Here is a 22,275-nt window from a genome sequence, read left to right as displayed (position 1 = left end):
AATTTACAATGACATCAGGGATCTACTCTTGAAGTCTTGATGTTACTTGAGTAAGAGACTCAAGTAACATTTTGACTGAGCTACTTATACTTTAACAGTCGTATTTGTACTCTTACTCAAGTACTCATGTGGGGTCGAGTTGGATACTAGCTGTCCACCAATAGCTGCTCAATATCATCCTTTAAATATTCTTTATTTTAACCTGGAACTTGAAATGAAAATTGTATTTAATTTTAACCAATCTGGCAGAGTATGGAAAACCTGGTGAGGTGAGGTTAGGCAGATTATGCGATCTGCTGTAGACAGGTTGAGTACTGTGTCCAGGGCAGGCCATTGGCCAAGCAGAGTGCATGGGAATTCACAGATATCAGTCGGACTTGTGACACATGTCGATGTAAATTGCAATGATCAGAATGACCATACTGCTAAATCTGTTTAGAAAAAAGAAGTATGAGAAAGTGAGAAACACAACAAACGTGATCGTTTCTATTCATGTTATTCGCATAAAACACGGAAAAAAACACATTGCTGATTACTTGAGGGCGTTAATTGGACCTTAGGTCTGACTCACTGGAGCACTTGCACAAATGGAACCAAATGGACCCGGGACCTTGAAATTAAAACTTGTGAGAAGAACCACAGACGTGAAACCACATATCTCATCGTCTGCGAAGAGAAAATATGTAGGCTATTCAGTTCCTCTGGATCATATTCCAACGCTACGCGTATCGTAGCCGAGTTTGAGCCTCGTCGGACACCATAGCACTTTTAGGTAGACGACATGAATGTGACAGTGATATGCTGCAATGTTATAATTGCAGCATTTTCTTGAAGCCTTAAATACAGTCGCCTTCCTTGAGTCTGCTGTGTGCTAGATGCAAGCTAGGACGTGGTGGACCCAGCTACTTTTCTACATTAGAGTATAATAACTAGCTAGTAGCTGCTACAGTTAGCAGCTGGATGTGGATGTAGGTTAAAGTTGACAGACGGGGGGGTATTCAAAAAGCTGAACGGGGTGAAGTGTCTTTTGAGCTGCTCATCACATGCACCCTGCAGGGCAGCAACCTTACCATTTGTGACAGAAGGAAGGAATCTGCACCCTGCACTGCAGTGACGTTAAGTTAACCTTGCATTTCAAACAGCCACAGGAGGACTCTGGACTCATTGAGACAGGGCAATGTTGTCATTCACTGTCAGGTCAGCTCTCATGAAAAGTAAGTGTGTGCCGTGATGAATCACTAACATATCATAGGTTTAGGATTTTTTAGGGTGCTGCGTTTAATGTAAACTGATAGGTGACAACCGCCTTGGATCACAAGACGGTCATGTCATGAACAACATAGCCTTCACTTTAGATTTAGAAGCTAAACGCTACCCAGCAGCTAGCTCACTTTGTTTATTTAGGTGAAAGGTGATATTTACAAGTTACATCCTGATCCTACAGATTCACACACAACCAACATCTCCGAACTATGTTAACAGGTTCCACAGGGTCATCCAAATTCTGTATTCTGTTAACACTATTTAGCCCCTTTTAGAACCCTGTATACCCTTTTTGTATTTGGAAAAAAGATAGTGTTACAGGCTAACTCCTATTGTGTTCCATTCACTTACTCACTACTCATTTAAAAAGTTGTATTTCTTATAGGCTACTGTATATTATCCAGTTGTTTTTTGAGGGTAGCTATAGCCCCTCCAATGCATGGCTTTCCAAAATTATGTCGTAGCATAGGCCAGCCGAATTAACCTGACTCCGCCAGATGGGGCAGCAGAGAGTACACTGGGTTCCCCCCGGAGCAGGAGGGGGGAACCCAGTGTACTCTCTGCTGCCCCATCTGGCAGAGTCAGGTTACAGCCGAATACCAGTCCCAGACAACTCACCCCTTTACCAACTCGCCTCGGGCGTACAGCCAGTGGAACTGCACTGCCTGGTATTCCTAAAGTATCCTAAGTAAATTATGCTTAATTAAACCTAACCTTAACCTCAGTAAAACTATGCCTAAACCTAAGCCTATTCTTAAACGTAAACCCAGTAAAAATATGCCTAACCCCAAATTTCTAACCGTATTCTCAGTAAAACAAAATAAAGAATACAAGAACCGCCGCACCGAGCAGTCGGAGTGAGGTGGGCGGAAAAAAGTGGGGGCGCGATGGAATTGGGGCGACCGTAACTGTTACCGGCCAGCCAAGTCTATGGACTTTGTTAGAGCCTATAAATTCCCGCTCCCCAGCCAAATAAATACATTTGTAATAAATATATTTCATTTTTCACAGACATGAGAACATCAACATGTCCCCAAAAATCTCGGTGCCCCTCACTTCACACGAGTGTGAAGGCCTCAAACGCTATAGAAAGATGGCAGAAGCAATGGTTATTTATTTTGAAGGTACTGCAGAAAGCCTTGTGATTACATTGAAGGTACTGCAGAAAGCCTTATCATTACATTGGTTACATTGGAGTGAAAGGGAAAGTGTCTGTCTTTGTGTAACCTCCTGTCACTAGGCTTTTCTTTGTGTAAATTAGGACTAGGAGGCTTTATCTCTAATCTCCTCATTCTATCAGACAGGTGTCTGTGGCTCCCCCTTTGCAGTGCAGTCAGAAGTATGTCTTCTGCCGGGGGCCCAACCCCCCCCTTCACCACCCTAGCCATCAATCATCCAGCGGAGTCCATCACTCATGTCGAATTACACCGGCCAGAGAAACGCAACGCTATGAACAGGGCTTTCTGGAGGTATGACAACTAAACCAGAGGTTCCACAACCTTTTCAGGTCGAGACCCAAAGGGAGAGATTAGACGTTTGCCCGGGACCTAAACTAGTGAAAATGGCATATCTAATTATCTACAAGCTCACACCGGGTCGCTTCGCGCCACATTGTGTGCTTGTAGATTGGCTATTTTCACTACTTCGTAAACATTTGTTTTGTTAAGTATTCGTTCACGAAATAGTTTTCTCCTACAGCTCACTTTACTTACAAAACCTTGGTTTCTAAAAAAAAAAACTTTTCGTTTTCTAATTTATGGCATTTCTTAGATGTTTCGTTGCACACAGCACATTGTCTTCACTTATATAGCAGCAGTTTATTAAGCTGAGTATGAGTATACTCGGCTTAATAAACCGCTGCTATATACTGTAAGTGAAGACAGAGGGTGGGATCTCCCTTCTCTCAGCACTGGTTGCCTGCTTCGAGCCTCCAATGCACCTGTCCCTGTAGATGTGCAAAAGGACTTTTTTTCTACAAGGTTGATTTCTTCATGAAATTACTGAAAAAAATCATTGAATTTTATTTTTAATTCATGAAAAGTTTCATTTTCTTGGAAATGTTTTTTTTTTTAAATGTTTTGAAATAATAATTAAAAACAAAACATAGGAAACAATCAAGGGACCCATAAAAATGTGTCCGCGACCCACAAATGGGTCCTGACCCAGTGTTTGGGAAACACTGCACTAGACTACTAGACTGTACTGTCATTAAGAAAAGAGAAAAAAGAAACTCGGTAGCGCCGGTCGTCAAATCATTGCCTTTGGAATGTGACAAAAACACAACAATCTCCATCTATTGAAGGCTTCTTGGGGTGTGTAATTGATAGAAAATAAGCCATTTTTGCATGAACTAGTCCCTCAAGGCAAAATTAGACAAAATTAGGTAACAAGATTACATGCGTTTTAGTTTTAGTTAATTTGTTTATGGTATATATATTTTGAAAGATATTTCTTAGGCATTTTTTTAGACTTTATTGACAGCGACAGGAAATGCGGAGAGAGAGTATGGGCATGACATTTAGCAAATGATCTGGCCAGCCGGGAATCTACCTGGGCACTCATTGATCAGAACATTATACCCTATACCCTCGACTATCGGGTTGCTTTTTTATACTACTCTAAATCAAGATAAAGATGAAAGACAGAAAGCCATTAGTCTGCGTTTCACCACAGTGTCCTGATTCTGGGGCGAACATGGGGCAAAAATAACAGATGTGCAAGCTCACACACAGCACGTTGCAACACAACGTTGTGATCTTTTAGATCGGCTATTTTCGATAAAGACATTTGGTGTGGAGGAAAAATGGAGGTGGGCCTTGCATAGAGCCCCCAGTGTTAATTTGAACACCTAATGAAATCCAGAATGGAAGTTTAAAGGTGTAGGGAAACAGAAATGGTGGGCATTTTATTTTGAAGTTTCAGACGGTTTCAGCTTGAAACGCCGCTCTGAAGTTTCTGAACCAATCAGAGCGTCACATCCCTTCAGGCGATGGGACGCAGGGACGGTAGCTAGGGACGGTAGCTATGCATGTAGTGTGTTTGTTTACAAGTCAGATAGTCGGCCAGCTGTACCAGTTTACTGTTATGTGGCTTATTTCTACCCTATAATGTTTTCAGATACATATTTTAGCGTGATGATTAAGAATTGAATGGGAATAAAAAAGATTTCTGTAATCAGTAGCAGCTGTGTTGGACGGATGCGCAGATATGGGGAATTAAACGAGTGAGCTTCATTTTTATTGGCTTTTATCTATGTGGGCCTCGACATTTCGTTTTCAGGAAGTAATTCAAATTCGATTTTTATGGACTTTTTATATAAAAATGCACAAATGAAAATATACCCATTTTTTTCCCGCATCCATTGTTATGTTAGGTATGCTGATATGATGACCACAGTTGTGGTCTAAAAGTGTGAAAAACATATTTTTCATTTCACTACGCCTTTAACATGAACATGCTGTTTCTTTACCAGTGAGATGGTGGACTGCTTCAACCAAATAGCTGGAGACCCAGATTGCAGAGTGGTGGTCTTTTCTGGAGCAGGGAAGTCTTTTACTGCAGGTATATAGTTGTTAAAAATATTAGTGCTTGTTTCAAGATGATTTATCTCACCTGCATAATATCCAGTGTTCTCTAGTGGGCTCTATTTATAACGCCGTTATGTAACAAAACGACTTTTATTGGTGTGCGTTTGTGTGTGTGTGTGTCGCCTCTAGGTATTGACCTGATGGACATGGCCAGTGATATACTTCAGCCAGAGGGGGATGACATGGCAAGAACCTCCTGGAACATGAGAAAAATCATAGCCAAATACCAGGAGACATTCTCTGTTATAGAGAAGGTGATGATTACACACTGACACTGTGTACCGGTATATTGTGGCAGGGTGGCCTTTTCAGGGAAAAATAATGAAATCAAGTCACACTCAGTAACACATTAAATACTCACAGTAGTTGAAACCGAGTATACTTGACCCTTTGAATCAAACTAAAGAACCTATGGTACCTATGGTCGGTTATGGATTATTACTCTAGGTAGGAGATGGTGTACATTTCTAGGTTGGATCTATGATTTAACTTTCTCTTTTCTTTCAAAAGTGCCCAAAACCTGTGGTGGTAGCAGTCCATGGAGCTTGTGTAGGAGGAGGTAATATCGCCACAATGCCTAACAACCACACCACAAGCAACAGCAACATGACAATCTGCTTTTCAAGTCAATTATCCGAAATATTACATCTACTTGTTTTAAAACCTGTAGAACTTGTACTAGAGGAATACTCAGTAAGCTGATTTGTCATTCTGCCTCTTATTCCAGGAGTTGACCTGATTACAGCCTGTGATATTCGTTTATGTACCCAAGACGCATGGTTCCAAGTCAAGGTATGGCTACTACGAGCTCATACCACATAAATAAGCTGGCCCGGGTTCGGTTCCACCAACCTGAGGCTTTTTGCTGCATATAATCTCCTTTCTCTCTCTCCTGCCTTTAAAGCAGAAATACTGAAAAACATATTTATTCCACAATTCATATGTATTTTCTTAAATACTCCAGTAGGCACTGACAAACCATAACGATGAAACAGATTGGAGCCATTCATAGTTTTATCTGTGCATTCAGTAGGGGCAGCAGTAAAATGTGGAATAAAAGGGGACATTATACTATTACTTTCTCGCCATGAACATGGGGGTCTGTGTCCCAGCATGCATCTCAATATGTCGACACAAATGTAGTAAGAACGAACCCCCAAAGAGCCTTTGATGTTTGAAAATGGGTTTACTACATTTCCAAAAATGTGTTCTGATTTCTGCTATGAATTTTAGTCTTAGTGATGTTTGACATCGAGACAAATGCATATGAACATATATTTGCACATATCTGTCAAAAGTATAAAGCACAAAATGTTTGAGTGCTTATTTTTGTTGTGTGCATTAAATTGCCTTTATTTTGTATGAAAAGTGTCATACATTTGTGTTTTCTACAAAACGGCAACGCCACTCTTTGTAAGCCTCTCCTCTTGTCTCATGTTGTAGGAAGTGGATATTGGTCTTGCAGCAGATGTTGGAACTCTCCAGAGACTTCCTAAAGTCATTGGCAGTCGCAGGTATCTCTTAGCATGCCCGGGTTTATAGTGATATTTCAACTACCTTTGGAAAAATCACAATATTTTGCGCTCGTTCTGTTCCGTGCACGAGCCCACGGATGTTGTAGAATCGGGGGGAAAAAAACACGGTCCACACGCGACAATCTGTTGGAAAGTTACAAGCTGTTATTGACACCTTGCTCCGCGAGCTGTTTTCATTGGACAGCTATTACAGTGGACTTTTCACTCCAGTCCTGTGTACTTACATGTGACAATTTCTGTCCGGTCACGTGACCAACGTGTCCCGATGTGATCTGAGAGCTCTCAAAACTCATTGAAACCAGAACAGCGCCCTACAGTGTAAAAGTCATCAATCACTTCATGGGCATAGAATAAGGTAATAAATAAGACCGCCATCTGTTGGCTGAATAGATACTCGTAGATTGCCATGGTTGCCGCCGTTCATGTCAATGTTAACCGTCTTATTTTGAAAGCTGTTTCTCTCGGAAACTGAGAAACGGGAAGTGTGAAATCACTATGTACTGTAACAAGTCGCGCAAATGTCATTTAATTCACCCAAAATATACATTTTGTAACCGGTGATCATATCGTTTATAGAAATGAGCTGCAAATCAAGCTTGTTTTGATCCAAATGCAACCTGGAAGAAGAATCCGAGATATTAGGATTCTAAAAACTCTGTTCCCATAGACAGCATAAGCCAGCGGTCTTGTCACGCGGACAGTCTCATCTAGAGTGAAAATAAGTTCAGTATAAGAAGCTGAGAAGCTTACATTTTTCTACATCTCAGCAACTGGTCAAGCTATCGGCAGGCAGAATGGAGGAATGATCTAGATTATAGGTACTCTGGCTGGCTAGGCTCATGTGGTCAGACCCATACCTCTTGACATCTATTCCAGCCACAGAGGGCTGAATTCAGCATGTTTGGGGTTTGCCCAAGAGGGCAGCGATCAGGAATCCCGAGTTGGTGTTGGCTAGACCTCACTCTCGCAGCAACTAACTAAAGAGAATATTTGCTCGGCTTAAGGGCCGATTCATACTCTTATTTTACCGCTGTTTCGGCGCTGTAGTGCCGAAATGATTTCGGCTCGTCAGAAATTTTCGGTAGCACCGAAGAGCCGACTTTAGGACGGTACCCCCCCCCCCCCCCCCCTCAAATTACGTCACATTGTAGTCTACAGAGCCGAACCGACTTTTATTCGGCTCTAAAATGAAAGAGTATGGGCCGATTCATACTCCTATTTTACCGCTGTAATGCCGAAATGATTTCGGCTCGTCAGAAATGTTCAGTAGCACCGAAGAGCCGACTTTGTAAGGACGGTACCCGCCCCCCGAACCTCAAATTACGTCACATTGTAGGCTCTACAGAGCCGAACCGAATTTTATTCGGCTCTAAAATAGGAGTATGAATCGGCCCTATGAATCGTGGAAGACACTCATGAATAAAACATTTATTTATTTTGAGCAGTGGTTACACAACACATTGATGTGGAATGTTGTGTCATATCAAATATACTCACACATTACTAGTTACATGCCAATGTTGTTGATTTTCTCTTGTTTTAACCCATTTCTAGCCTCGTGAATGAGCTTGCTCTGACTGCTAGAAAGTTGTATGCGGATGAGGCCAAAAACTGTGGCTTAGTCAGGTAGGAGTGTGTCCATATATAAACAATGAAACATTGATATATTTTCAAATGGTAAATTGTGTCACTTGTTCCCCAGATTGTGGGTGTATCTGTATAATTTATAAACTCAACAATTCATATTCTCTTTAGCCGTGTGTTTGCTGACAAGGAAGCAATGATGGCTGGAGCCTTGGAAATGGCCAGTGAGATCGCCGGACGTAGCCCAGTAGCTGTACAGGGAACCAAAGTCAACCTCATTTACTCCAGAGACCACAGTGTAGCAGAGGGACTGGACTACATGGTAATTCATTATTAATAAGAAACAGTAGGAAAGAGTTATTAATTTATTTTGACTATAGGAGTATGACTTTCTTTGGCTAAATATTACTTAAACATCTTTACGTAGTGCAATGACTTGTATAAACTTTTAAAGACATAATATAGCATCAAAAAGAAAATCAACCAGGTGCTCGATGGAGATGCAAAAAAATAATAAAGTAAAGTAGGCTGGTGCTTCAAAGATCAGTGGGACTGGAATACTAAAGTCAAGGCGGCGATCCAAGCACTCAAAGTTAAAAATGAGGAGAGGGTGGATAAAAATAGATTTACTTTATTTATAAAAGTTAAAAGAAGCAAACATGTTGGAGCACTTTGAGTGCTCGGATCGCCGCCTTGTCTTTAGTACATAATATAGCATGTTGTTTTTTTCCCCAGGCTTTTTTTAGGGAGTTTAACTTATTTTCAGGGAGGATTGTAAAGAAACGGTAAACTGAGGTTATAGATTAAGAGTTGGTAAAACACCTGCACTCAATATTGGTCTCCGGGCAGAATTGAACTGTTATAATGCGGATGCCTTTTTACCTTTTAGCCATGCTAGCACTGCAGTACGGTTCTTACTTGCATGGAAATGTCAATATAATTGACATACTTTTTTTTTTTCCTTTGACAAAGTATGACCTTCAAAGGTAACTCGTAATAATACACTCATCTCCTGCTGTGTTTGATGATGAATTGATGAATTGTCTTGTTCTTCATTTCCAGGCCACTTGGAATATGAGTATGCTTCAGACACATGATGTTATGAAGTCAGCTCAGGCCTCCATGGAGAAGAAGAGTCCCAAGACAGTACCCTTCTCCAAACTGTAAACTAAACCCTGCCTTAGTGATTGATTTACACTGTAAGAATGTTAGATTATTCTGCTGATGATTCAACATCATGGTTTTCCTGCAGATCTGTTTGTTTGGGATTAAGAATGAGACTCTTTATCTCGTTTATCTGTAAAGTCAACCCTATGAGATGATACTAACACTTTGCATCCAAGAAGAAACTGAACAATTTAGCTAAAAACCATACTAAACACTGAGATGTGCAAGCAGATGCTTAACGGAAGACTGAGTTAAACATCAGCGACAGTGGGCGAGTAAACTTCTCCTTCCAAAAAGAAAGACATTTGGAATGTACTCAATGTACTATAAAACATGCTTATTGTGTGTGTTGGTACCTCTATGTAGTATGTACATCAGAATTGTCAATGAGCCAACATCACACTTTCTTTTGTACATTTTTAGATGACCGTTTCTATTAAATTGACATGTATAAAATTAAAAACGCTTTTGCTTTTGCTCCATTCCCTCCATTTCCCTCCTTTTAAAATGGCTTAAATTATTAATGTATATACATATGCATAATATACTATGCATTCAAATGTAACTTAAAATACATACTATACTATATGTATAGTATGATGTTTTTCATGATTTTCATTAAGAAAAAATCATTGTTGATAACGATGACATACATATGTAGTTTTTCGCCGGATGGTGACTATGCCAGATCTTGGGACTTTGTACAGTCCTGAGTACCATGGTCTAACCGCCTCTGTGAAAGGGCTGTGCGGAGTGTGAAGAAACTGCTGGAGACAGCAAAAAGAGATGGAACAGACTTCTACCATAACTTGTTCGGAACATGCCCAGAGACGAGATCCTGACTGGCACATCTTGCACAAAGCCACAACAACACCAGCACCACCAGGCACCAGGCAGGCTCAAGTTTCGCCGTTCCTACAACAAGGCAGCACAAGAGATGCTACAGTCTATCCCTTGTCCAGAGACGCCTGGCTGGCAGCATCCAGGAAACAGTCGTGGGAGACAGCTGGGCCCTCCAGCTTCCAACGTTACATCCGGGACCCAGCAGGTGGTGTAAAAGGAGAAGACATGCCACACCATCTATGGACCTCGCTGGACCTGCACTCTAACTAAGGAGTTGCCAAGTTCTTCCGAATACAGCATTTGTTTTTCTTTTTTGTTTGTTTATATTCCTTCCTTGCTTGGAGGAAGGGTTCAGAAACCTTTCAGGCTGTGACTGCCCAGAATAAATGGTCATCTCTCCATATTTTCTCAAACTTTCAGCCCATGGTCCAACGTCCTTGTTTTTTAGAAGCTGTTCAAGTGACTTCCCTATACAGCCCACCCTTAGAAGCTGGCCTTTTCGACTCGACCGGAGACGAGGGTGTGCCTTCACGACACTGAGTTGGCCATCCGATGATATACAATAGAAGCCCCGACTCGAACAATCCTGCCAATCTGGAAACAGTCATTGAAACCAGCAGCTAAAGCAACATTAAAGCCTAGCTCACAACGAAGCGTGAGGCTCAGAAACGCTGTTTTGTCAAGTCCAGCAATACCCATCCTCCCAACGACTCCAAAATGATAAGATGGTGATGTGTCAAGCCACATTCATTGATACATGGTAGAGTCTGAAGGAAGGGAATAGATGCAACAGACATCACATTCTGCTAGTGATGGAGCCACAAGCCCAAAGCCAGAGCCATCATTGCAAAGGACCCAGAGTCCCTAAACTAAATAGAAAGTACATTCATAGCAAACATAGACTTGTGGTTGAGATATGATTTGAGTTGTGAATCATTTTGTGCGCATTTATGCGTTGGGACTAGGGATGTCCCGATCACGTTTTTTTGCTCCCGATCCGATTCCGATCATTTGATTTTGAGCATCTGCCGATACCGATTTTTCCAGATCCGATATTTATATTTTATAGAACACATTTATGCCATATCACAAAAGTACAATATCCCAAATAACAGACAATTACCAGTTTAATATCATGATATGGATATAATATTGATACTAGGGATGTCCCGATCACGTTTTTTGGCTTCCGATCATTTGAAAATGACGTGATCGGCCCGATCCTGATCACCCGATCCGATCGGGACAACTCTAGTTGGGACTGTGTATGAATAACAGGTGGACATTTACTTAAGTAAATCTGTACTTAAAGGACGGTTTTAGTTTTATGTTTTAGGTTATTAGAGAACGTAAAAGATGAGTGTTAATTTTTTATTCATTTGCTGCTTTCTTTCGTTTTAGGGATTTTAGCTGTTTTTGACAGGGGGGCGGGAGCATTCGAGCATGTAAATATGTATTTTTGAGGGGAGCCAGCCCCTCCTATACACAGGTTTAATGTTTTTTTTTTGTAAATGCATTGACAATGAAGGGAAAATGTATCATGTCATAATGTGTCATTTACATCATTGTCTCTTTATTGTTAATTGTTTAATGTTTGTTTGCACCGTTTGTTTTACATCACCATTACATCACCTAATCAACACGAGTTAGACTTTAATATATTGGCGCCCCTCACTTGTGTGAAGTGTGATTCTTTTTTTTACAAAATATGGCAATTTATTTTCTTATTTACTGTACTATAGTCCTAATAGACCCCAGGAAATTACATCTGGCCACAGAGGATCACAGGATCTACTGAATGTGAAGGAGGCCTACTGGGGGGAAGCCACACTGTCATAGGCTCAATATGTCAGTTTGACACATTCAGCAGATCCTGTGATCTTTTGTGGCCAGATGTCATTTCTTGGGGTCTAGTAGGACTATAGTAAATAATAAAAAAAGAAATCGCTATAACATTCTGTAAAAAAGAATGCTCGAATGCCCGCGGCCTCTGTCAAAAATAGCTCAAATCCCTAAAACGAAAGAAAGCAGCAAATGAAAAAGAATAACACTCTGCTTTTACTTTCTCTAATAACCTAAAACATGAACCTCGGTTGAAAAAAAGTTGTCCTTTAAGTACAGATTCTGTACTTAACTACAGTACTCAAGTACAGTACTGTACTTAAGTAAAGATTCTGTACCTACAGTACAGTAGTAATGGACTTCTGATTTACAATGCCACTTTACTTTATTTTGGTTAAAATAAGTTAAAATAAGAAAAGAAAAGACAACACATTGGAAAAAGTTGAATTAATAATTGTGTTCACGTTATGTTTATTTTTTTAGTACTGTAAGAAGTCTTGTTTTGGATTTTTGAAGTTTTGGTTGAAGAGAGCTTAAAGGGTTAGTTTAGATTTTTGGACTTAAAACTGTAAGAAATAGGCTACTTGTCATATATAGTCGATCCAAAGGTATTATTAATTGATTCTTGAGTCCCGTGGTGGGAGTTGTGGTCATTTGGTGGGGGTCTGGGTGGGAGCCAGGCATTGAAAATAAATGAGTCCGTAAAACTAGGGTCCTTTGTATTGTTGACCTATTTCTACCACGTAGAGAACTTTCGTTCAACTTTGAGCCTTCTGTCACATGGAACAAGTTTTTGTATCCAGTATCACTACGCCAGCAGCAGCACAAAACCATAGTTCCATGTGACAGAGGGGTCGAAGTTGAACGAAAGTTGCTCTATATGTTAGAAACAGGTCAACAATGCAAATGACGCTATTCTTTTTAAAGATATATTTTTGGGCCTTTTTGCCTTTATTGATAGGAAACGGCGAGAGAGATGGGGGGGAAGACACACAGCGAAGTTCGCCGGGATCGGGACTCGAACCCCAGTCATGCACACTGTCATGCAGCCAAGGTGCCTGGACCGCTAAACCGGCCCAGGCCAAATGACACTAGTTTTGTGAATTAATTTATTTTTAGTGCGTGGCCCCCAGTGACCCCACCAAATGACTACTGAATATCCACCAAAACCAGACCAGAACTCCCACCATGGGACTCAGGCAATCAATTAAAACCTTTTTCTTTACAAGTCGAGAAGTCAACATTCATTGTAACAAAATTAATTAAAACAAATTGCTGGTCTCCATTACCCTCAGAAACTCCTCCTCGTTGACCTCTCCATCCCCGTCTCGATCTGCCTCCTCGATCATGTCCTGCAACTCTTCATCTGTCACATCTTCACCCAGCTCCTTTGCAACTCTCTTGAGATTTCTGAAAGAGATTTTGCCCGTTCTGTCATCATCGAACAACCGGAAAGCCTTCAGTATTTCCTCCTTTGAGTCTTTTGCACTCATTTTCGGCGTCATCAAACTGAGAAAGTCATTGCAGTCAATTGTTTGTGAGCCCTCCTTACCTATGTCTGCAATCATCCTTTTGATTTCTTCTTTATTTGGGTCAAAGCCGAGGGCGTCCATAGCAAACTTCAGTTCCTTCACATGTATGGTGCCTGTTCCCTCTGTGTCGAGGAGATTAAAGGCTTCTCTGATCTCCTGCTTTTTCTCCTCGGTCAACTCTGGTTTCGGACCAGGATTTGTCCTTTGGCCTGCAGTGGGAGTGGGCTTTTTAAGGGATTTAGTCGCCATTTCCTGATAACAACCAAGTTCTAGACAATGGTTGAACAGATATCAACAAGTAAGTTGAGCACACTGCATGAATGGCAGGATAACTGAAGTTCTGACAACTCATTCAGACACCAACATTGTTTGTTTGTTTGTTTGACCTGTGTGGTTTTAAGTCCAGTTTTTAAGTAAACTTGCACGTGCCATCCCTATGGTGTCACTATGATGTCACGATAGATCTACTTTTTGTTACCACCGCGCTCTGACTCCTCTGGTGCGATATCCTCATAGATCAATATCAATTACAAAAGTAATGGGTCACACACAAGATTGAGTTGTCTTACACTATGATGTCAAGTTTGTCAACCATCCCCAAATATGGAGTTCCCTGTCACCAGACTGGCTCAAGGTAATGGGTCAAAATAAATAAATTCATGCGGACTACTGATATGTCTTACAAAACCATGAACTATAGTATGTCGTTTTTTCATGTTTTTTCATCATTTTTTAAAAATCCTCCAAAAACATGAAAAACGACATACTATAGTATACTTCCGAAACCATGAACTATAGTATGTCGTTTTTTCATGATTTTCAGCATTTTTTTTTAAATCCTCCAAGATCATGAAAAACAACATACTATAGTCTTCAGAAACCATGAAACTATGTCGTAGAAGCCCCATTCAAACTTTAAGAGGTTCATCTTACGGTTTGGCTGAAAATGAATCTTTTGAATGTTTCATTGTTTTAGAAATATAGTGCTTTCAAATTTGAGAAATTCAGAATGGGGCTCAATGGCAGACAGTGGCACGTTAAAAAAAATCACTTTCACCTAGAAACTCCATTCACACTTTTTATAATTCAGCTTACTGTGGGCACACATGCTGGAACTTTTTACTTTGAAATGTTTTGTAGTTTCTGAGTTATTTAACTTAAACGCCCAATGCATTCTCAATGGCAATAGCACAAACTTTAGCATGCTACTAGTCCTACATACTTACACCTAGAAACACCATTCAAACCTATTTAGGTTCATCTTACGGTGGACATGTTTGCCTGAAAAGGAATCTTTGAAATGTTTCATAGTTTTAGAAATATAGTGCTTTCAAATTTGAGACATTTATAATGGGGCTCAATGGCAGCTCTATGGCACGTCAAAAAGTCACTTTCCATAGAAACTCCATTCACACTTTTTATAATTCAGCTTACTGTGGGCACACATGCTGGAACTTTTTACTTTGAAATGTTTTGTAGTTTCTGAGTTATTTAACTTAAATGCCCAATGCATTCTCAATGGCAATAGCACAAACTTTGGCATGCTACTAGTCCTACATACTTACACCTAGAAACCCCATTCAAACCTATTTAGGTTCATCTTACGGTGGACATGTTTGCCTGAAAAGGAATCTTTGAAATGTTTCATAGTTTTAGAAATATAGTGCTTTCAAATGTGAGACATTTATAATGGGGCTCAATGGCAGCTCTATGGCACTTCAAAAAGTCACTTCTCCTAGAAACTCCATTCACGTGTTTTATAATTCAGCTTACTGTGGAGACACATGCTGGAACTTTTTACTTTGAAATGTGTTGTAGTTTCTGAGTTATTTAACTTAAACGCCCAATGCATTCTCAATGGCAATAGCACAAACTTTGGCATGCTACTAGTCCTACATACTAACACCTAGAAACCCCATTCAAACCTATTTAGGTTCATCTTACGGTGGTAATGTTTGCCTGAAAAGGAATCTTTTAAATGTTTAATAGTTTTAGAAATATAGTGCTTTCAAATTTGAGACATTTATAATGGGGCTCAATGGCAGCTCTATGGCACATCAAAAAATCACTTTCTCCTAGAAACTCCATTCACGTGTCATATATATATATATATACAGGGTCATATATTTTCTTTGTCGTGGACACTTTACACTTACAGTTACATTAATAATTACTCGAGTTGGAAGCATTAAGACCCATTAAGACCTCAATGGCTTCCTTTCTGAAAAATAACGTTATTGTAAAAAAAAGATTCACGCGTTCATATGTAGCTATTTAGTATTTACAATGAGAAGCGGACGGGACCCGGATGTAACGTAGGAGGACTACAATATGACTACAAGAAACTCGCGGGAAAAAACTCGCGGGCGTGGCCTCACACCGGAAGGAAGTGACGCCCCCCTCAAATACGGCGCAGTCGCGTTGGGGCGGGTTTGGTGAGGTCAGTGTTTGTTTGAGAATGCCACGTCACACACCGTGTCCGTCGTCGTCTGCAGTCAGCAGGTAAATAATGAAATGTTATTGAATGCTTAACGCTGTTTTTGTTCAAACATGTTATCACTTACCAAGTTACATGTTATAATGTTTATATCTGTTACTACTACTTTGTAAATCCGTGTTTAGTTGACTGGTTACAGTCGCCGGTTTGTAAACATCAGGGCCTGCGTTCGAGTCCCCATCGAGGACTGAGATTTTCTTTCTTTCTTACCAAACAAACACAAGCATCTAGTCGAGGTCCATTATTCATTCAGTATTTCAGCCACGGACCATTACATTTATAGACTCTCACGATGGTGGTCAGTGGCTCAAATGGGTCTGAGAGGCTAGATGGCCTCATGGTGGTCCGTGACCGTGGCTCAGATACTGAATGAATAATGGACCTCGACTAGATGAAAAATCTATTTTGTTTGGTAAGAAGGAAACACAATCTCAGTCCTCGACGGGGGCTAGAACCCGCGCCCTGATGTTTACAAACCGCAGACAGTACCCACTCGACTAGTGGAAGATGCCCTCCCAAACCATGGACTATAGTATGTCGTTTTTTCATGATTTTCATCTTTTTTTCAAATCCTCCAAAATCATGAAAAACGACATGCTATAGTATGCCGTCCGAAGCCATGAACTATAGTATGTCGTTTTTTCATGATTTTCATCTTTTTTTTCAAATCCTCCAAAATCATGAAAAACGACATGCTATAGTATGCCGTCCGAAGCCATGAACTATAGTATGTCGTTTTTTCATGATTTTCATCTTTTTTTCAAATCCTCCAAAATCATGAAAAACGACATGCTATAGTATGCCGTCCGAAGCCATGAACTATAGTATGTCGTTTTTTCATGATTTTCATCTTTTTTTCAAATAGTCCAAAATCACGAAAAACGACATGCTATAGTATGCCGTCCGAAAAATTATAACTTTGGCATGCTACTAGTCCTACATACTTACACCTAGAATCCCCATTCAAACCTATTTAGGTTCATCTTACGGTGGACATGTTTGCCTGAAAAGGAATCTTTGAAATGTTTCATAGTTTTAGAAATATAGTGCTTTAATAGTTTTAGAAATATAGTGCTTTCAAATTTGAGAATTCTATAATGGGGCTCAATGGCAGCTCTATGGCACTTCAAAAAGTCACTTTCTCCTAGAAACTCCATTCACGTGTTTATAATTCAGCTTACTGTGGAGACACATGCTGGAACTTTTTACTTTGAAATGTTTTGTAGTTTCTGAGTTATTTAACTTAAACGCCCAATGCATTCTCAATGGCAATAGCACAAACCTTGGCATGCTACTAGTCCTACATACTTACACCTAGAAACCCCATTCTAACCTATTTAGGTTCATCTTACAGTGGACATGTTTGCCTGAAAAGGAATCTTTGAAATGTTTCATAGTTTTAGAAATATAGTGCTTTCAAATTTGAGACATTTATAATGGGGCTCAATGGCAGCTCTATGGCACGTCAAAAAGTCACTTTCACCTAGAAACTCCATTTTACACTTTTTATATTTATATATATTTTTATTTGGTTTTTAAACTTTTTAAAGAACAAAACATTTCGTCGTCGTTGTCCCCTCCCCCAGCATAAATACAAATACATCATTGTCCTCTTTCTCTGTCCTTGTGCACTGCAAACTCTGTTTCCTCACATGAAAGGTATTGGATGATAACAACAATAACTAGAACTGCACTCTGTCGAGTGCCTACTTGCTTGTTGCACACAAGTAGGCCATAAATGGCCTACTAGTGCCCAAGCAGAGCGCGCAAGTACTGTCGACCGCTACAAACTGTCAAATCTCAGCTTCTCTTTGAAAGAACGATTGAAATATTGAATTATTAGGTTTAGCTATTTGCTACGTACCTACTTTTTGCACGTAAAAAAGTAGTATTATGAAGTATATCGTAATAAAGATGTGGATTAAAGGACGTAATGCCAGGGTGTAATTGGTTTTTGATGGTGACGTATATGTCGATCAGTGCCGGGTGGACTTTTGATGCGTATGCACCGTCCCAGTATATGACGTCAGGGTATAACTGGTATAACTAGCTCTCAATGGTGACGTAATAAAGATGTGGATTAAAGGACCCAATGCCAGGGTGTCGTCAGGGTATAACTTGTATAGCTAGCTCTCAATGATAACTAGCCAATGCCAGAATGTAATTGGTTTTCGATGGTGACGTAATGACGATATGTTTTAGTGTCGGGAGGATTAGAGGTAATGTTCCTATGTATATGTATATGTAATTTGTAAGTTGATTAGCGGTATACTGTGGTTACTCTTGATGCGTATGCACTGTCCCAGCAAATGACGTCAGGGTATAACTGGTATAGGTAGCTCTCAATGATCACTAGCTCTCAATGATGACGTAATAAAGATGTGGATTAAAGGACCCAATGCCAGAATGTAATTGGTTTTTGATGGTGACGTAATGACGATATGTTTTAGTGTCGGGAAGATTAGAGGTAATGTTCCTATGTATATGTATATGTAATAATGTGTAAGTTGATTAGCGGTATACTGTGGTTACTCTTGATGCGTATGCACCGTCCCAGCAAATGACGTCAGGGTATAACTGGTATAGGTAGCTCTCAATGATCACTAGCTCTCAATGATGACGTAATAAAGATGTGGATTAAAGGACCCAATGCCAGAATGTAATTGGTTTTTGATGGTGACGTAATGACGATATGTTTTAGTGTCGGGAAGATTAGAGGTAATGTTCCTATGTATATGTATATGTAATAATGTGTAAGTTGATTAGCGGTATACTGTGGTTACTCTTGATGCGTATGCACCGTCCCAGCAAATGACGTCAGGGTATAACTGGTATAGGTAGCTCTCAATGATCACTAGCTCTCAATGATGACGTAATAAAGATGTGGATTAAAGGACCCAATGCCAGAATGTAATTGGTTTTTGATGGTGACGTAATGACGATATGTTTTAGTGTCGGGAAGATTAGTAGAGGTAATGTTCCTATGTATATGTATATTTAATTTGTAAGTTGATTAGCGGTATACTGTGGTTACTCTTGATGCATATGCACCGTCCCAGCAAATTACGTCAGGGTATATACAGGGTATATCTGATATAGCTAGCTCAGTAGTCAGTATAGTCATTACGTCATTTGCTGGGACGGTGCATACGCATCGTCGGGCGAAACTAGTACTTGCGCGCTCTGCTTGCGCAAGTAATTACTGCAACAACAAAAGATAACGAGTACATATATAAATATACACAACAGCAAAAGGAGATTAGGAATAAAGAGAAAGACAGCTTTAGGATAGACTTCGAGTATACTCTTATACATCTTTTCCCTTCCCACCTGTGCACCAGTTTTAGGCCTGGGTCACAAGAGGATCACCAGAGGAGATCGACACCCTCAGTCTACCAAGAGGGTCATATCAATCTACAAGTTCATCATAGTCAGTTTGTTATGGTAGTCTCCCCTCTTCTTATATTAGTAATAATGTTCCCCCATATTCTGTCAAATTCCATTGGTTTCCCTTTAACGTTGTACATATTTTTTTCTGGTGTGCTGTATGATAACAATTCTCTCCACCATTGTTTGAGTGTGGGCGGTTGAGTTGCTTTCCAGTTGGTTAATATACATTTTTTTGCTGCTGTCATTATTAAGAGTATCGATCTCCTCTCAGTCTCATCCTTATTAAATTCCTTGAGCATCTCAACATCTCCCAGTATTGAAATTCTGGGGTCTGGTGGCACCTCTTTTTGTAATATCTCAGATGTATATTTGTAGATATTATTCCAAAAGCTATTTAAGTGTGTGCACTTCCAAAACATATGTACGAGGTCCCCATTATCTCTGCGGCATCGTGGACATGTAGGTGGTGTGTTGGGGCTGAATCGATGCATCCTCTGTGGTGTGTAATACACACGATGGAGTATTTTGAATTGTGTAAGTCTATGTTTAGTATTGACCAGAGTCTTCTGTGAGCTCTGTAACAGATCTTCCCATTCTTTCAACGTATATTGATATCCAACATCATTTTCCCATTTCTGTTTGTGCTGTTCGGAATTATGTTTTATTCCACCATTCATAGTAGTATATAGTTCTGAAATTAATCCTTTTTGTGATTTTGCATTCCATATAGCCTTTTCTATGGGGGTTTCTTTAATGGTAGGAAAATTCTTATTCGTGTTGGCCCAGCTCCTTATTTGTAAAAAGTTTAAAAAATGTGTTCCGGGTAACTGATACCGTTTTTTTATGAAAGTAAAGTCCGCAAATATCTCTTTATTGCAAAGATCACATAGTTCTGTGAGTCCTTTTTCTTTCCAGTTTGCAATAATACCATATCTTATATTTTCTGGTACTAGAGGGTTATTCCATAATGGTGTGTGTTTATATAAGATAGGGCGGAGTCCTAGCAACTTGTGACTTTCTTGCCAACACTCAACACAAATGTGTGGCAGATGATTAGATTTTTTGTGATCTTATGCAAGTTTTTTAATGATCCTATGAATGGAATTGAGCTCAATGTAGTTGGTTTGACCATTTGTTGTTCTATATTTACCCAGGCTGGTTTTATGTTGTCTCTTTGAAGCCAGGTCCACACAGTTCGTAATTGTGATGCCAATTTGAAATTAGGTAGATTTAGTCCACCTTTTGAGATTGGGGCTTGTAATTCAAATTTGAGACATTTATAATGGGGCTCAATGGCAGCTCTATGGCACGTCAAAAAGTCACTTTCACCTAGAAACTCCATTCCGTCACGCTTTTTCGTCACGCCTTTTCGTCACGCTTTTTCACGTAGAAACTCCATTCACACTTTATATAATTCAGCTTACTGTGGAGACACATGCTGGGACTTTTTACTTTGAAATGTTTTGTAGTTTCTGAGTTATTTAACTTAAACGCCCAATGCATTCTCAATGCAATAGCACAAACTTTGACATGCTACTAGTCCTACATACTTACACCTAGAATCCCCATTCAAACCTATTTACGTTCATCTTACGGTGTTTGCCTGAAAATTAATTGAAATGTTTCATAGTTTTAGAAATATAGTGCTTTCAAATTTGAGAAATTTATAATGGGGGTCAATGGCAGATTTTGGCACGTCAAAAAAATCATTTTCACCTAGAAAGTGATTTCTAATTTTTTTCAAATCCTCGAAAATCATGAAAAACAACATATTATAATATGTCTTCCGAAACCATGAACTATAGTATGTCTTTTTTTCATGATTTTCATATTTTTTTTAAATCCTCGAAAATGAAAAATGACATACACGTATACCTACACATACACGTAAACATTTAAAATAAGACAAGACTTTACATGACAGACGGGACGTCCAAAATGAGCTGGCGAATAACTAGGTTTTGACCCGAAGCGGACTGAAGCGGACTATTAGAGTAACCACTTTTTGAGTAGCCACAGTTCGAGTAAAGCACAGTTCAATAATGCACAAATGGCTTATTTACATTGGGGTCCTCTATTTTAAAATATACAGTACTATGAAAAAAAAGGTTAGAAATCAAAAGAAAAAAATATGTAGTCTACAGTAGGGGGGGGGGGGGGGGGACTTTTTCTTTTCTCCAGCCACCCGAAATGCTCTTTGAGAGGGGTTTTGGGGGTGGGGATTCACATTATGACGCTGTCGTACAGCAACTTGCAATGGGCCTGATCTACATAAGATACCAAACTGTCATAAGTATATTTTCCGGGTGAAAGAAAAGGCGCTCGTCTGTCATTCACTTTTTCATCGGAAGGAAAACTCTAGTCAATGGGATTTTCTCTTGGCAATAGCTGTAGAGGGCGCAGTGGAGTAAAAGTATTTTTTCTTCCTGTGAAAAAATGTCATTTGCCAAAAAGTGCATTTTATACGTGTGGTGGGGGGCTCAGAGTGTGTCCACCGGGGAAAGTAGGTTTCTTCGTCACAAAACATGTCTGTATTGGTGCGTGGACCAGAGCTAGTGGTCAATGTAAAAACTAATATTTTATCAAACAAAGACTAGTATTATCTTCCAAAACGATTGTGTACAAAAAGGCGGATTTTAGCGGAATTTGCATACTTTAGCAGGGAAGCCGTATGTCTAGTTAGCATTGGTTAACCCAATGGTTATAACATTAGACATAGTGACATGTTTAAGCATTTATTTATATGTCGATATCAGCTCTGACATTTATTTCAGACCTGCTCTAACATGACATGAATAATAATATAGCTTCAGATTATTTTAGACAGAAAAATAAAAAAGGACAAAGAAAATAGTTTTTCAGCTGTCCTCGACAGTTGCCACCCCCGCGATGGCAGTCTGTATATCGCGTGTGGTCACATTTGGCGGCCACCCTGTAATAACTCTGAGGACCCCCGTATTGAAGACCCCTGGTTTAAATGAACAAAGTGAAGGCTCCATACATTTATAAACAATACAATTTATTCACAAGTATAT

At 39.8% G+C, this 22,275-nt stretch overlaps 2 protein-coding genes across 2 annotated transcripts; one reads left to right on the top strand and one right to left on the bottom strand.

Moving 5' to 3' along the window:
- Window positions 1-719: 719 nt before the first annotated feature.
- Window positions 720-9,620, top strand: LOC306932617 (delta(3,5)-Delta(2,4)-dienoyl-CoA isomerase, mitochondrial-like). Its single transcript, XM_079514479.1, has 10 exons — window positions 720-1,214; window positions 2,564-2,732; window positions 4,736-4,824; window positions 4,980-5,104; window positions 5,361-5,409; window positions 5,578-5,642; window positions 6,294-6,364; window positions 7,940-8,011; window positions 8,141-8,291; window positions 9,032-9,620. The coding sequence occupies exons 1-10, from the start codon at window positions 1,178-1,180 to the stop codon at window positions 9,134-9,136; spliced, it is 933 nt and encodes a 310-aa protein (XP_079370605.1). The 5' UTR covers window positions 720-1,177; the 3' UTR covers window positions 9,137-9,620.
- A 3,463-nt stretch (window positions 9,621-13,083) lies between these two features.
- On the bottom strand, window positions 13,084-13,602 carry LOC306932141 (uncharacterized protein; the record flags this gene model as incomplete). Its single annotated transcript, XM_079513843.1, has 1 exon — window positions 13,084-13,602. The coding sequence occupies one exon, from the start codon at window positions 13,600-13,602 to the stop codon at window positions 13,084-13,086; it is 519 nt and encodes a 172-aa protein (XP_079369969.1).
- Window positions 13,603-22,275: the final 8,673 nt, after the last annotated feature.

The sequence above is a fragment of the Electrona antarctica genome (assembly GCF_951216825.1).
Source record: "Electrona antarctica genome assembly, chromosome: 11".
Classification (NCBI taxonomy): Eukaryota; Metazoa; Chordata; class Actinopteri; order Myctophiformes; family Myctophidae; genus Electrona; species Electrona antarctica.
Note: the sequence above shows the minus strand (reverse complement) of the source record. Positions and strands in the feature narration are given on the sequence as shown.